General features: G+C 37.3%; 1 protein-coding gene across 1 annotated transcript in view; it reads left to right on the forward strand.

The window, feature by feature from the left end:
* The window catches only part of LOC148945687 (uncharacterized), a 152662-nt gene that overhangs the window by 50772 nt on the left and 83869 nt on the right, over positions 1–18021 (forward strand). Inside the window, exon 6 of the mRNA XM_089098239.1 lies at positions 11468–11636. Coding sequence (XP_088954365.1) covers positions 11468–11636 — 169 coding nt within the window. The remainder of the gene's footprint in view (positions 1–11467; positions 11637–18021) is intronic.

An 18021-nucleotide genomic window follows, 5' to 3' on the forward strand; every position in this document is an offset into this window, starting at 1 on the left:
GGTTATCTAAAAATTTTGATTAGATAGGTTTTGGAAATTGATGGGCGTGAGGGAGGGGGGGGGGGCTTTTACCCTCCAATCACTTGACTTGAAAAAAGCCCTTTCAATTTCCAATTGAATGAGCCTTTTTTGAACTTTCTACGACAACAAATGACCATCTCAAAATTTCTATCAGATATATTTTTGGAAAATACGAGGGATAGGGGGGGGTATCCGCCCTCCTATCAATTTGAATCTTAAAAAGGGTACTAGAACTTCTGATTACCAATCCAATGAGCCCCTCTGAAGTTTATACGACCATCCTTTCTATAAAAAAACCTTATATGGCCCCAGGGCATAACTTACAACCATTTTCCCCGGGGCGGTAGGGAGGGAGGTTGTCACCCTCAAAAACATAATTTCCGGGACATGTTAACTACACTGAACAAAATGGTTATCTCTAAACTCTGATTGGATGTGTTTGTGGAAATGGTGGGCGTGTGAGAGGGATTAATCCGAATCACTTTTGATGACTATTAAAAGGGCACTAGTACCTTCAATTTCCAATCGAATGAGCCCTTTTCGAAGTTTCCGGACCTTTCAACTACTCTGAACAAAATGGCTATGTCAAAATTTTGATTGGACGTGTTTGGGGAAATGGTTGGTGTTCGTTTTGAGTTTCATTTATTTATTGATAGTCATTTGTGGTCGTTTTACGTAAAGAATAAAATGAAGAATAAAAACACTAGAGATCATTGTAATATTTCACGAAGTTTGGCACAAAGCTTTTACTGTGGCGCATGGTGTTACAATGGACTGGGGTCAGTTTCGGAGCCTTCTCAGCCACTTCCCTGGGGGCACGAGATCTTATTGGGACAAAAGATGGGGGAAATAATGATCGGTAGATGAGATGTTGGAGGAGGGAGGAGCCAAATCTTTGGCATAATTTTTCTCGGCGGGAAGAAAGGGATCCAAGTTTAAATTCTTTGAGGTAAAAGGAGTAAGGTAGAGGGGAACCGCCTAAAATGATTTGCAGTGATCTCTTCTGAACTCGTTCTATTTTATCAGTTTCATCCTGGGTAAGGGCAAAGTGCCCAACCGGACAAGCATATTCAATCAAGGGGCGGATGAAAGTGCAAAATATTAGTTTAAGCTTGTCCTTAGGAACTCGAAATTTTTTCTGTGTTTTTAGCATTTGGATTGCGCCGTTAGCTTTTTTACAACTGTCTTTGTATTCTCCCACCAATAAAGGTCAGAAGAATCACCACACCAAGTAAAGTTATTTTATGACTTATTAGCTCGGAAGCAATATGAGGTTCGAAAGACGGTTGAGTATTCTCGATTTGTTAAGAAGCCTTTGATGATTTTAATAATAAAGCTGGGTATATTTTTTTCCGCCAATTTTTTCTAAAAGGATTTTGTGATCAACAAGGTCAAATGCTTTTCTGAAATCAATTGCAATTAAATTTATCCATTTTCCAGGTTCATCGAGATGTTTAAAATAAAATCAATTAAATTAACGAGGTAATGAACTGTCGAACACTTAGGGATGTTACCAAATTGCCGTCGATCAGTTACTTTCAAAAAATATTTTTTCAGCCATGCGACAACAAAGCTTTCGTATATTCTGCTAAAAACTGACGTAACTGTGATCGGCCGAACACCAGAGAAATCATTAGCTGCTCCTTTCTTTGGAATCGGGGTAATAAACCCTTTCTTCCATTTCTTTGGAAAATAGCCTATTTTGTTATTTTATTGAAAATTATCTGAAGTGGAAATGATAATTCTTTAGCAAATGCTTTACTGAGAGCAACTGGAATGTCAAAAGGGGCAACGGAAGTTCTTTTTAACGAAGAGAGTTTACGGATTATAATTGCCGATGAAATATCAGCAATTAAATTATCATCTGAAGGAGTAGTTCAATTTACTGGAGGATCCTCAGGCGGAAGAGGGGGGTAAGGCTGTACAATTGAAGCGAAATGGGCATGTAAATCATTCGCAGTTTTCGCTAGAGGCTACTCTTTCATGAAGTCAACTGGTTGAGAACTTTTGCCAGTCAGACTTTTTACTTTATTGAAGAACTGCGATGGCTTGGACTCCAAAAGATGGCTTGGACTATGAAAATACTATGCATTTTCATAGTAATTTGCTTATGCCTCTTTGATTTTCCATTTTATTTGGTTTGCCAACCGTTTTGCTTGGTTCTCTGGACCTTTTCGTATAAGGTGCAATTTATGTTTGATCAGTCGCTTTATTTTGAATTTACGTATGGTTTATCAATAGAACAGAATTTAGTCTTACGTTCGGGAAAGCATTCGAGAAATTTTGAATTTACCGTATTACGGAATTCTTCTACTTGGGAATCCAAGTCTTTAGCTGAAGAGACCGCGACCCAGTTTTCTCCCGTTATCCAGTCACCGAAATGCAGCAGACTATGGTCAGTGATCGGCCTTGAGGTAACTTCGGTTACTGAATATTTAATTTTTACTTTTTCCAAGGGGTTCCACTGTAACATATAATGACAAATTCCACCAAGTGGTGCTAGTTTACTTGGATTCTGCTAATATTCCGAAAGATTTGTCAGGATTACATCCAGAGAAGTATTCCCCTTAGTTGTTGGGAAATCGACTAGAGCTTTAAGGTTAAGTGACCTGGTCAGCGATTTGCTATCGGGTTCGTTAGCATCCCCCAGCATTACTACTCCAAAAAATGGGTGAGTTCTCTGGACGCAATCTTTGAAAAACTTGTTTTGTGGAAAAAGTTTTTTTTAAAATTAATTGTAAAAAATAGCAACAAGTTAACTGCGAAAAACAAAGCCAGCTAGATTTGGGTTACACATACTATGAGAGGAAATCAGATATTACTGAAGCCTTCAGTAACCTCTGAAATATCTTAGCTAATGTACAAATTTAAAATAAGTAGAGGAGGAATTACCCAATGTATGTCGTACTAAAACCAAGTTTTTGTTCAAGCAAAGTTTCAAAAGTACTACTCATGCTTCACAGAGCGGCAGGGGTGGATAAATAATTAATTTTTGGGAGGGGTTACCAATGAAACTTGGGCGTACCCATTGGTATTTTTACCCCTCCACCCCTTTAATTAGTGCAATTTACGACCTTCTGGAATGGAGGTGGGCCTCAAAATCACCCCCGCAGATTCATTCGTCTAAAGTTGTGATTTTCAATCATAATCTATTCCTGTGACACAGTTTGGAACTTTTTGTCTAGTGTTTGATACTCAGTCGAAAGAACATCCTTTTCAGATGTTAGAAAAGCGAATTTCCATCTTCATACCGTCAAATGTTGCCTCTCCATTTTAAAATTAGAAACTTATGAGCCTTTATCAGTTGTTGGTTTGTCACAATTATATTATATTTGATAATAATACATTTTTTCAAGTCTTGTAATGCATATATTACCAAAAACTTATGTGTTGGGTTTTGTGTGTGCTGGTTTGGTGCCCCATATTTAACACATTTCTTGTATATCTCATGAATAGAGGGTTTTTCCGCTGACAAATCAGAATGTTAAATAGCAAACTTAGTCATAAATTCGTCTTTCCAAGGGTAAATCCAGAATATGAAAATACTGTTCCGCTGTCGGTTGAGATCGTGATGTTGAGCTCAACAACTACGCTCGGAAAAAATGTTGTTGGTTTTGCTGTTGGGGGTCGAGTTTATGCATTTCGTTGTTCTACTGTTTGTAATTCTACAATCTAGTTCCATAAACAAGTCTTATAAACCTGTTTGCTTCACTGATAATTTTCAATCTTGTTTCAAGAATCTAGTTCCTCAGTGCAGAAAGCCTTAGTTCTGATCACTCACGTATTACACAAATTCAAAGACTTGCTACTAAGATCGAGTGAGGCAAGTCTTGCCTTACTTTCATTTCTTTGTCAGAGTTAACCTGTCAACACCTCTCTAAGTTCAAAGCTACACTGAATGTGACCTTTGTCCAAATGGCAAAACAAAAACAATACTGTCCAGAATGCAGACTACGAGTTACTTCTAACTCAATCAAATGTGCCAATTGTGACTCTTGGTTCCACACAGGGGCCGAAAAGTGTGCCAGGATAGACATTACTAATTTGAGTAACTCCTGGATGTGCCTTGACTGCTCCACTAAATCCAAGATAAACCTTACTTCTTCTCCGGGTCTTTCTGTACCCAGTTCTGGCTTCCCCCGAACGCTCCGTACCCCAGTTGAAAGAAAAAGAATTCTTAGCATCCTAAGTGACCTAAGCAGTCCTACTCCTTATCATGACCCTCCACACAGCCAGCTTTCTGTTTCAACAGAAAAATCAAACAAGCCCCTGGAGGCTAGTTCAATTGGTCCTACAATTGTCCTTTCCCCACCCCAGTGCCAAGTTCTTCCCGAAAGCCCAATGCATGTATCATGCCAAACAACTGAATGCAGCATGGATAAATATGTTCAAACGGACAGCGTCACGACATCCCCCTCATCACAAGCAGATTTTACAAAAATTTTGACTTTAAAAGAAAAGCTAACGGATGTGTTAATGCTAATTAGAGATTTTTTGTCAATTTATGAAAATGATTCAAGCAGTCAACTTACAAATTATTCCATCACAAACGAGGTAAATTACACCTTAGACTCGCATCATCAAAACAGTGCATTGTCCCCAAGCTCAATGAATATTAATAAGCAGAGGATTAAGTTCATCAACTTTAGCCACTACGAGTGATATAAACCCAAGTTCAGAAACTGTACCTGACCCCAATATCACCTCTATTCAACCTAATTATAATCCTGACCTTGAGAACTCAATCAGAGATACCCGAATTTGTTTTGAAACTACTCAAGTGATGCTGACGAATAATAGGAGCTTCTCTACAAATAATTACAAATGTGCTAACATAATTTTGGCAGGTCTTTACAAATTATGTGATAAAAGTCATTTTGGACTTGATCATAGTCAAAGCAAGCTGCAGAAAAAAAGTATTCCTGATAAGTGTTATAAAAAATTGTAAGTTTTTTAAGCAAGGAAATTGTAAATTAGGTCCAAAGTGCCCCTATAATCATGGATCTATTACCTGTAACTTCAAAAAACAAAATGAAGCTAGTCCAAGAGTTTGTACCCGTTTCTTATATAACGAAGTGCGACCAAACGAAGTGCTCGTTATTGCACTTTTGTCGTTTTTACCTCACTGGCAAGTGTACTAAAACAAAGTGTAATTTTGAGCATGTCCTTTTATGTAAGTTAGCATCAAGTGGGCTTTGTTTCGGGTGTGCATATTTATGTCCCCCCTTCCTTTTTACGAAATAAATCGAGCTGCCAACAAAAAAAAAGAGCACAAACTTGGGCAGTCCCAGCTGTTACTAGTCAAGGATTCAACACTGGAAAGCCCCTTTTTTTAGGCAGCACTACGGACCCCGTTCCTCCCTCATTAATTCCCCCTCATTACCTACCTCTATCCTTTACAAAGCAACATGCCCCAGGCATCCTCTACCCGAAACACCTCTCCAACCCAAAATTTTACTCACGACCAGTCAAATCATCATCACAAACGTTACTGCACCAAAACCCTCCCACAATCACCTCTTACTCATATCCCTCCCAGTCACAAGTCCCCTTGCATGCCCTACCCGCTCCATATGCCCTAGATGTTGTTGATTGGTTCTGGCCTCCATCTATCATTTTCCAGAGCAAATCCAACCTCCCTCCTCCCAGTACGTTACCACCCCCCTTCCATTTCCAGCACCTTCGTACCTTCCCAGCTCCTCCATTCCTCCCTACCAAAAATCTTCCCGATTCAACTACATCTTACCCTGTATCCACGAAACCCCGCCTCTGACCTATTCGTTTTACCCCACGTGCCCACCCTACCACTGTGACTCAGGTCTGAGACCTTTCGCATTTATTAATTGTTTTGTATTAAATCCTAATTATTCGCACTTCCCGACAACTGAAAACAAGTCGCACCTTCCTCATAATGCATCGTCTGTATCCTCGCCCTTCCTTCCACCTCCAAATCCCCAAGGTAAATCCTTCTCTTACCCTACTTTTCCGCAGCATCATAATATTAAATTGAAACCCCACCCAGGAAATTCTCAAACACACCAAGTATCCCTGTCTAGATTCCCCAATCGGTTTGTTTCTCCTAAACTTTTAGTTACTAATGCTGAAAGTCTTAATTTTGAAAAGCTTACCGAACTCGAGGTGCTTTCAGAATGAAATCTAATAGATATTATAGCTATTACTGAAGTACAGTCCTATGATCAACGGTTCCTGCGCCTAACACATTATGCGAAGTTTATAAAACTCCGTCCTTTAGACCACCCAATTGGAAAAAAATGTAGCGGGGTTTTGCTCTTTACTAAGAGTAACCTTTATCCAAAGCTTGTTCGAGTCCCTAGTTTATCCGAGTACGATGAAATCCTCTGGCTAAGAATTAGACCAAAAGTTCTTCCTCGTCCATTTAATATTATTTCAATAGCTGTTTTCTATTACTCCCCAAATCAAAATATCGAGTCAAAACGTAAATTCATCCAGCAATTGCAGACAAGTGCTGATTTTGTTATTTCTAAATACCCCATTGCTGTTTTTTTTTTTGTTGGTGATCAAACCTACCTTAAAATGGTTTATTTTTGCTCAACACTTAATTTTAAGAATATTGTTAAAAAACAAACGACTCGGGGAAATACCTCTCTTGATGTTATTTTAACTAATATGTATAATTTTTACAACCCTCCCTCGGCTTTGCCTCCATTAGGTGGGAGTTATCATCTTTCGATTCTTTTATCCCCCTCCTCAAATTTTAAGCATTCTTTCTCAATAACGTATGGCAGCTATCGCCCTCTTCAAAATTCTGGTCTTCTTTCTTTTGGTATGTGACTGAATACTGAAGATTGGTCCGATGTTTATAGTTTAAAAAATCTTGATGAGAAAATGGCTTTGTTCCACAAAAAGCTAATTGACAAATATCAAATTTGTTTCCCTTAAAAAAAATTTAAAAGTGATCCAGTGATGAACACTTTATTAACCAAACTATAAAAACACTAATTAGAACCAAATTGAAGCTTTTCAAAAATGGTAAACAAGATGAAGCCAATAAACTAAGAAAATCAATTAAAAGAGAAATTCGCAAATTGGCACGATCGTACTACAAAAATTAGGTCGAACTATTGTTCACTAATAAACCAAAAAACTGGTATTCTGAGGTTAAAAAGCTCTGTGGCAGGAGGTTTGAACAGCTTAACTTCAATCTACCCGAGTCTCCTGATATTACTGTCAATAATCTCAATAAATTCCTCTCTTCCATTGTCCAGAGCCTTCCACCACTGTCCGACCAATTACCATCAGGAGGCCTGTCCCATTATTTACCCTCTGGTTCCCTGTTTGAGATAGAAAGAAGAATTCAAAAACTAAGAAAGACAAATAGCTGTCCTTTGGATATCACCTGTTCTCTTGTTAGTGACTTCGGTGAATTCTTGCCTAAAGTCTTTTCATTCCTGTTTAACAAAATTACTGAGTTTGGGCCAATTTCTGCAATTTAGAAACATGGTTTCATAGCCCCATTGAAAAACAAAAGCGGAAATCCTGGTTTTGAAGGTGTTCGGCCCATAAATTTTAATCTTATTTTTTCAAAACTTTATGAAGGATTACTTGCGGATTAGCCAAAAGAAAAAATCTCACCTCTTACTGACTTGAAACAATTTTGGAACCTAAAATCCACCTCTACTTCCCATTACCTCGGTTTTCTTATTGATCACATCGGGAAATCCCTTGAAAAGCCTAATTCCTGGCTAAATTTAATTTCCATTGACCTTCAGAAAGCATTCGACCTTGTTAACCACAATATTTTAATTGAGAAACTTGTCAACGAGTTCAATATTGATCCCTTACTGGTGAAATTAGTTGCCTCCTTATTAACAAATAGATCGCAAGTTGTCAAATACCAAAACCATTATTCAAATCCTCTCCCTGTCCACAACGACATACCCCAAAGTACTCTTCTAGGTCCCCTCCTTTTTTCAGTAAAGATCAACAGCCTCGCAAAGGAATTTCCTGACCGATGGAAATTTGTTGATGACCTAACGGTTGTTGAAACTTGCTTCAGAAATTTAATAAGTAACCCTATGAGTATCCTCAATGAAATTGGAGACGAGGCCTTAGGCTTAGACATGACAGTAAACGCCTCTAAGTCCATGATGATGCCCATTTGTTTCCTCAAATCCTCGCCCTTTAGGATTTTTTTAATCCTATCCCTCCTGATATTTCTATGTCCTTATTTAAACTACTTGGCGTCACAATTTCTTCAAATTTAAAGTGGGATATCCACGTTAAAGACATCATTCATAGATATAATGTGTCTATCGCCCTCCTTAAGCTCCTAAATAAATTCAGCGTCCCCCCTTCCCACTCCTTAAGGATTTACACGTTTTTTGTCCGCCCGCATCTAGGATAATGCTTGTCCAGTTTGCCACCCTGGTATCTCTCGCGAAGAATCTTAAAAAATCGAATCAATTCAAAAAAGGGACTTGCGAATAATTTTCAAAGATGGAAAGGTTCCATACTCTCTTCTTCGAAAAAAAAGATAGTCTGAAAACCCTAGAGCAAAGGAGGATTTTGTTGTGCCTCCGTTTTGCAAAAAATGCAATAACAAACACTCGGACGGCACGTATTTTCCCCAGACGTCACTCTCCAGCCAGATTACAGCCACCTCGAGCGGTTTCTGAGCCCATCCCTGCTTTGTCCCCCATTCGCTGCGTTACTTCCAGATACGAAAGAACTTTTATCCCCTTCATTACAGAAAAAATAAATAAAATTTCTCAATAGTTTCTCCCCCCCTCTTTTTTGGTTATTAGCTGATGGTACTGCCCAGGTTCTTGCGCTCATTTGCTTGCCCCCCCCCCTTTTTTTTTTGACCAGGTTTTTTTTTTTAACTCTTATTGATTTACTGTAGTTGAATTATTGACATTTTCTTAGTATCCCTTTTAATTTAAAGGCATTTATGTCTCGCTCTAAGTTTAGTTTGACTAGTTTTTAATGCATTTATGTCTCGCTCTAAGTTTAGTTTGACCATTTTTTATCTTTTTAATTGACTTTTTACAGTTTTAATTATTGACTTTTAAGTGATTGTTCATTATGGTTTTCTCTATTTTGTTATTGTTCTTTGCATTTTTAGTGTAACCATTTATATTGTCGACTCCAAAGTCCGAATTCGGCCCTTTATGGGCTTGTGATAGCGAATTTTTGGAAATAAATATCTTATTTTATCTACTTATCAACAAGGTTTGAAACTCTTAAAATTGCCCTCATTTCAAATTCTCCAGAACTCGCCATATAAACCTTTTCTTATTAATAACAAATACTTACTATGTAGGTCTTTATATGTTTTGTGCTTGGCGATTGCACTTCAAACCGACAATGTCAGTATAAAGTATGCCCTCCACTTCGTTTCTCAACCTTTTTAGTATATCTACTAAAAGTTTACCTCTACCCTTAATGTAGGCGCAAAAGGTACCAGTTAAATTTTCTGTGTCCATGACGATTCAGTTTTCTGAGGGCAGGGGTTGGAAATGGGAAGTTGAATATGCTTCGTTAGCCCTATTTTGAACTGTTCATTCACTCCTGGAAGTTTTCATTTTCGAGTTGACGGTAAGTCACTGTTTTAAAGCCAACAAAATGAGGTGGGCAGCTGTAAACCCTTTCTTAAGCCCTTAGTCAAACTGAACATATATTTCTGAAGACTCCTTTTTTTCCGAGTTTAGAAGAAGTTAGTCTTTTGAGCGCAAGAGATACAAATCAGAAGTTGAAAATATTTCCCCAAGCTTTTGGTTTTACATCTATATCCTGAAAGTTTCCATTTTCTGTGTACATGACAGGTCCAGCTCTTTCGCCCGAATTCACGAAAAATCATTGTTTTCAGGGCAAGGAGTGGGGGTGAAATACTTTCTCAAAGAACTAGTTTGGCGAAATTGGGAGATGGGAAGTTACTGTTAATTTGTCAAGGTCTAATTTTGGCTATAAATCTACTTCCAACAGTTCAAACCTTTTGATACTGAATGGAAAAGAGCCAGCTCTAGATTTTGTCCTATATACCACGCCTGAGAGCTCTTCATAGAGTTTCACTTACCTTTTGGGAGGGCTCGAAGGGTGACAAATACACACATTTATGGTAATTTTGGTGTTAATAATTTAAGACAGACTGATAGGTAAATATTTATTCTCCACAAACAAGAAGTTTTAATGAACAAAGAGTGCCAATGTCTAACTTAAACCTGATTTATTTCACCGTTACTAGCACAACGAAAAGTCACAACACTAGAAATTTCACTAAGAGTTTTTGTCCCTTATAAGCGAGTTACATGCTGAGTTTGTGCTTCATAACAAAACCAAAACTAAAACACAAAATCAAATTGAAACTAGTTGTATATCTAGTTGTAAACTAGTTATATATATATATATATATATATATATATATATATATATATATATATATTAGAGAAATACACAGAAATGATACGGAGGTTCAATATATTCTGTTTATTTCTCATGGGAGGGCTTCTAACTTACTTATATTCGAACAGGCATTTTGCGCCTCACCCGACATCTGAAATTCAGATGTTGCGTGGGAATTCGTTTAACCGTAATTTCACCAGACTCAGGTTCTTGTATTTCTTGGGATTTTCTTTAACCGTAAGCTCCACAGACTCGTGAGAGGGCCACTTTTTTTTGTCAACTTACTGTAAGTCATCTGTTTATACCAGTCGCTCCCAACCGATCTTGAACTATGCCCCACCTAGGCATTTCTAAAGTCAAAATGCCCCCCATTGTGGTATTTGTTTGCTATTGAAAATTTTACATCTATTCACCTGAAGGAAGCTTAAAAGGCTATTAACTTAGTATATTTTTTTTTCTGTTCGTCCTCTAGGCGTATTTTATGCTAATGAAAAATGTTGTTTTTATAAAACACTTTTTATACAATGCATATTGTCAATGTAATATTATCATGTATCTTATTTGCTCTTTAAATGCATATGAATATGACGTAATTTTTATGAAAAATGTTTTTTTTCTTTCAAAATTAAGGCCCTAAAGCATGTTCAGCATGTAGAAAGCAAACGACGTTGGCCTTTTTAAAGTGGGGTGGCAACGTCCAAATGTTTGGTTATTTTGTTGGTTCATGGATAATGTTAAAGAAAAATATGTCACCTTTTTAGTATATCTTCCACCCTCAGTGTAGGTACAAAAGGTACCAGTTAAATTTTCTGAGTCCATGACGACTACTTTAGTCGGTTCGTCATTTTGGCTTTTTGAGACGAAGTCGCTCGTGCATTGTTCTGGCAGGTCCCGTTTCTATTGGTGTTTTAAATGCTCATACTAAAGCAAAAGTTTTAAGCAAAAGTCGAATCTGGTGAATGGAAATTGGTTTTCACTCGGTCAGATTCGCCTGAACAAGCCACAAAGAACACACAGTTTTGTCTGTTCCATCTCATTCCTACTTAATATTTTCTTTCTTCAGGTTTCTGGTCGGAAGTGTTTCCCTCATGTGATCTACGCACGGATATGGCGATGGCCAGATCTACATAAGAATGAACTGAAGCATGTGAAGTACTGCCAGTATGCTTTCGACTTCACATATGACTTTGTGTGTGTAAACCCTTACCATTATGAAAGGGTAGTCTCACCAGGTATGGATAAGCTTCTAACTTGACAGGTCAAAGAATCATGAATGTTTTTATTTTCTTAAGAGATTAAATTTGAAACGAGATCGCACAAAAAATACAATCGAATTTAAAGCACTGGGTATATATTTTTCCCCTTGAATAATATCTCTACGTTTCATGATTATTATTACTTTAATATCCGCCAAGAAAAAAAGATGTTAAAGACGGAGAAAACAAAATAAGTAGGTAAGTAAGTACAAAATGAGATACACTAAAAAATAATGTAAAAAAGTTACTCTAGTCCGCGAATGAACATACTAGGTGACATCTTTTATATATCTTGTAATTCTATTTTCAACAACAGAGAAGAAGTCTGTAATATGGTGTTTCTTTGATATGCCATTATTTCTGTAGGCCTACCACAAGAGCACTTCTCCTTGATTTTTGCAGCAGGACCGGGAGTTTTCTGCCTCCCATGAGGTCTGAAATTTAGATTTTACGTGGGAATTTGTTTAATAGTCCGTTCAGACGTATGGGAAAACGCTTTAAAACCGACCGGCACCATGACAAAACTGACCAGTTTTTCCCGTAGTACCGATCTCTTTTGGGGCTAGGAGTGTCTTCTAGTTTCCCTATTGTACCGATCATTTTATCGTGTGTTGTTGAGCAAAAATGAGCAACCATTTTTGAAAGTGGAAAGCATGTCAATTGCTAAGCACACAAAAGTTCAAGCTTTGGTGTGATTTATCCAGAATCGTCAGTTTTTATCCAACAGAAGTAATGCTGTGTATAAAACTAATACGAAAAGTGAAGGTATTTAGCAAAAAATACACTGCGTATAAGTGCATGTTATATGTGCCTTTTAAGAAAAATGTTGCATCTGTCGTTTGAAAACTTTTCCCCTCGTACGGATCGGTTTTACTCATCGATTTTCCCATGCGTCTGAACGAACCGTAGGCATAAGTTCTCCAGACTCATGGTGGCTGAGCTTGCAGAGTCAAACCACTGACCCCCATCCCAAGCCAAAGAACTTGTACACGATGACTCGAACTCTCTTTGCAAAAGATATAAGGGTACAAGTCCGCTAAGATTAAGCACGCGAAAAATTCAAGCTTTAGTGGTTCTATTCCAGAACCATCAGTTTGTATCCAGCACAAGTGAAACTTTGTATAAGACTAATACGAAACGGGAAGATACCTGACAAGAAATGTACTTGGCTTTGAGACCTGGCCTGTGCATGTGCATGATATCTTAAATGGCGCGTAGAAGTGTTTTTACGATGAATTTTGCACCTATCGTTTGAAAACTTTTCCCCTCGTACCGACCGGTTTTTCTAATCGGTTTCCCCATGCGTCTAAACGGACCTTAAGCTCCCCAGACTCACATTGGCTGAGCTCGCAGAGTGATACCACTGACCCCCACCCGAAACCACAGAATTTGCCACACCATGACTCTAACCCTCGTTCCAAAGGACATAGACTACAAGTTCAGCGTGCTAGGGCTGTCCACGCTGCTAGGTTGGCTCAGCAGTCCACAAATGGACTTTTCAAAGGAACTTTGGGTATCTACAGAACATGCTTCTTGTGCCTGCTCTTTTGGTGTCGTTTTTCTATTATGAGGCATAGCTTAATATCTGGCCATTGTCAAACAGTTCGTGGCAACGAACTGTATAGTAAGAGTGACCCATCTCAATAGTAACCGAAACTAAAAAACAGAAATTTAATATCAATAGATACATCAAAAGAATGGATTTTATGCTGTTTTTAAAAACATAAGTTTCATCAAGTTTACTCATATCCATCAAAAGTTTCGAGCCTGAAAAATTTGCCCTTTTTTCAAAAATAGGAAAAAACATCCCTTGAAAGTCATAGAATCTTAATAAAAATCACACCATCGGGTTCAGCGTATCAGAGAACCCTACTATAGAGGTTTCAAGGTCCTATCAGAGAAATGTGGAGCTTTGCATTTCTTGCCAAAAGAAAGATCACGAATATGTGTTTATTTGCCTTTTTTTTCTTTTTTCCAAAGGCGATCGTATCGACCCAGAGATCCTAAAATTTTGCGAAAGGGCTTATTTGAACAGAAATTGAAAGTTTTAGTGCCTTTTTTAATCAAAAAACAAATTTTAGATGTCTTTTCATATTTTCAAAGATATTTGATTTTTTAAGTATCAGTAAAAGATCATCTGCATAAACGAGACTTCTGAAAGCTTAATAAAATATTTTTTCCAATTTCACCTGATATACAAGAAATACACGTTTAGAATATGACGTACTTCACTTAAGTCCCGCCTAGCCTTAGTGGCTGCATTGGGGCTTCATCTTTTATAAGCGGACAATGAATTTGGCGACGGTATTTCAATCTTTCTGGTGCTGGACGTAATAGCCAGGGGAAGTTATGCCCCAGAAAGCTGTTTGTCCATCTCTTACGAGGTCTTTCTCGGGGGATTTTGCTCCTTCTTTCGTGTCACGACATACAAGGACAAACGGAGGTCAGATTTATTAACACGGAGGTTAAAATTGTCATACCAGAAACGAAGAAGAAAAGCAACTGAAAGATTTACACCATTATTAAAAAGGGGAAAGAAAGCTTGACTATGGACGACACTGTTTGAAAGCTTTAGAAATGTCCATAACACATCTATAAAGTGGCGACCCTTCAACTAGGCTATCCTTAAGGGCAGAACAAAGAACACGGTGTGCTTGCTGGTACCCAATACCAGATTGAAAACCAAATTGATTGGATACAAAGTTTTTGTTTTTATTTAAATGGGGAAGTAAAATATATTCAACAATCTCTTAGACAATCCCTTTATAATGTACACACGTTAAAATTGTTTATATTTATAAAGATAATGTGCGGTTTCTTGAAGCAGCATTCCCATGCAAGTCTATCATTTCATACATAACAGTTATGTGCTTAAATATAGGGCGATTTTTGCGACAATCTATGTCTTAGCAGCAAGAAAAGTGCCAGTCGTGAAATACCAATGGAAAGCAAAGCCGTCTTGTAAGTAAAAAAAAGTGCCAGTCGTGAAATACCAATGGAAAACAAAGCTGTCTTGTAAGTAAAAAAAGTGCCAGTCGGGAAATACCAATGGAAAGCAAAGCTGTCTTGTAAGTTAGGGTAGTAAAAACTAGACCGACTCGTTGCAAATACCGAGTGGAAAAGCAAGCTATTTAAAAAACTGATTACGCTTCCATTGTTATAATCCATTTGTATAAACCATTGTTAATAACTGGTATCGATCTATATTTTGCAAGGTTTTCAAAATGCTATTCAGTTCTTGGCGCAATTTATTAAACTACTTACCTGGAACGCTTTTCAGTAGCGGGTCGGATTCGTTTTTCAAGTACAGCCAGTTCTTGTCTTCTCATAAATAATAATCTGGCAGCTTCCCAATAGTCGCGAATAATCGAAATAAACTATAAAAAGCTAAGCTGGTGTCACTTGCCTGGTCGCATAAAAAAACCTCTTGTGTATGTCTGGTAATACTTTTGCTTAGGTATGGAAGTCGAGTCAGGGGTGCATCCCCTCGGTGAAGTGGCTTTCATACTACGTACATAATTTTTACTGCTAAGTAGTAAGTTGTGTTCCGTTGAAGTATAACCTTTCAAATTTAAACAAGTTCCTTTACATTAGACTGACACAAAAAACCATTAAACCATCGTAATCATCGTTTAAAGTTATCCCAATCATCTTTAGCAAACTATTTAAAAAATTGACATAGAACGGAGATTCAAACTAATCAAGCGTGAAAGGGTTTTTGTAAGAAAGAGCTATTTAATAAACCAAAAAAACAACATCAGTGTTAACTGACACCCCAAGAAGTAAAAAAAAACTATCAAAAATACACTTAAAAATAATACAGGGCTAAATAAATTAAAAAACTCCTTATACAAACCGCACATCCACAACCTTACAACGAAACAAATTCAAATTTACTGTTAAAATCATACCCCATGAGGCCATAATAAATTGTTCAATTATCTATTTACATTCTAGGAAAACTTTATAAATTTGTAAAACAAATTTATTAATTGCCTGCCCAGATTTTTCATTTTGTTGCTGCTAAGCTCAGCTTTTCCATTATGTAACAAAAGATTGAACAACGTAGAATTCTAAGTAGATTTCGAATCTACTTGGCACTGACTTCGTTACGGACGAAGCTTGCCCCGTAAGATCACATAGAGTAACATAAAGTATTGAGTTTTGCTTGTGTGAAAGCTTTTTCGTCCATAGGTTCGAATTCATTTATTTTGATGTAACCATTGCTAAATGAATTCAATGCAGCGAGTTTTGTAGGGCGTTACCATATTTTTTTTTGCAGTGTTGCGACGTTGAGCCGTGAAAATAAATAAACCAAACTAACTAGTTATATTTGACTACAATTTTCGCCAGTAAATATTAAGATATTAGCTATCTGTTCATTTCTAAAGATAACTACATTTTCAAAGAAAAGCTATGTTGTCATGAGTTTTTTTGTTACCATGTTATATTAGCTTATTTCTCTGATTTTCTGCCCATGTTTCTTTTATTTTGTTTCTTTTCATTTTGGTTTTAAAACGGATGTTTTATCATCGAGTTTTAAAAAAGTCAGAAGTGAACGTGCCTGAGTAAATGATAGGACTACCTTCAAAAATGTGCATCGTGGCTTGAAATTCCCGTACTAAAGAAGTCAATTTCTAGAGTTTCTATAATTTTTTTATTTGTTCTTGATTTCGAGTATTACTAAAGTGTTTCTGTTTCTTAAAATCTTACCGGAGTTTAAAATCTCATATATATATTCTTAATAATATTACGACTGGTAAGATTGGTCAGTCACCTTATAAAGTAGCCGGTTCAAGGGCATCAATTATAAGGGAGGGAACGGTACAATTACTCTCTAGATGCTTTGCCTCTCTCCTAGATTTTGGGCGCCCTTATGCTTGGTATTATCATTGAAAAATAGCCCTTTTTCGATATTGTTATTGAAAATATCGAGAAAACAACAGAACCCCCCCTAGATTTTGAAAAGTACAGAGTCCTTTATTTCAAGGGGGCGAGTGTACCCCTGTTTGTCACAGGGGGCACCCTCCTCCTTTTTTCCCTTTGTTACAATTTAAAAGGAATTATCGATATCATGGCTTGGAAAGAAAGCTTAATTAGCCTCTAGTAGCCTTTAAAAACTCAATTAGCTAATTTAGCCTAGCCTTTATTGGCTGTCAAGTAGTTGATCCTAGCCGATTGGTTAACACGCTAGACTTGAAATCTTTTGTCCTTGAGGACAGGGGTTCGAGTCCTGATTTCGCTGGTCATATGGTTTAGAATTGGGGTCAGTGGTGTGACTCTGTAAGCTCAGCCAGATTTAACTCCTAATAGGTACCTGGAAAAATCTGAGGAGGATAAACAGGAAGACAGTTTGATAGCTGGCTCCCAACTCCCATTGAAACTCCTGGCTGAATGGCTACGAAACGAAGATGATCACCTCTGGTAGGGACAGTAAAGTCCGTTGCCGTATTCATATTTTTATCCTTCTTTTATTTGCTGTAGGCTACCTAAGGACTTTTCCGTTCCTCAAACGGCATCATATTTTTTTGCGGGGATTTTGTGTTATCAGCAAAGCGTTAGTTTTACATAATTCTGCAAATACAGGGAATTTATTACGAATCTTTCTATTGATCTAATTTGATAGATATATGTTGCAATAAGTAACAATGGGTTTATTTAAAAAAAAAAAAAAAATATATATATACATCATCGATTCCCTGAAGCAATGCTTGTGCGGGAGAAAACCCACCTAATAAATCAAAAAACCAAGAAACCAAAAAAGAAAAAAAAAGAAAAAAGAAAAAAAAAGAAATAGAAAAAAAAAAAAAAAAAAAAATAATTAGAGCTCAACTTACCGGACCCGAAAACCAACGAACCTCCAAACAACACCCAACAAAATTATAATAATTATAATCATATTCAGCTGCAACTAAACCCTCCACAAAAACAAAACTTAAGTGGCGTGGAATAATCCATTCAAAATATACACATCAAAACAATGGTTCTTTAGCGACTTACGAAAATCCTGCAAACCCCCAACATTCCTCAAATCCTCTGGCAAAATCTCCCAAACTAACGGAACAACATGGCGAATTAAAAACCTAGACCTAGACGTGACCATAGCTGGTCTTCGCACCAACTGAGAAGATCGTGTCAAATGATCGTGAGTAGTAGACGCAAGACTAAACATTCCTGAAAAACATGATGGTAACTCCGAAGCTAAATATTTAAACATAAACAGAGCATTATAGAATACACATATTCCTGCCAACGGTAGAATTTTATACTCGCGGTAAAGATGCCTCACCGATGCAGATAGGTCAATTTGATTACCATAAAGAACTCTAATTGCCATATTCTGTGTTACGCAGAGCGGATG

The sequence above is a fragment of the Artemia sp. Qi Xiang Cuo genome, chromosome 12 (assembly GCF_049724085.1).
Source record: "Artemia sp. Qi Xiang Cuo chromosome 12, ASM4972408v1, whole genome shotgun sequence".
In the NCBI taxonomy this organism is placed as follows: domain Eukaryota; kingdom Metazoa; phylum Arthropoda; class Branchiopoda; order Anostraca; family Artemiidae; genus Artemia; species Artemia sp. Qi Xiang Cuo.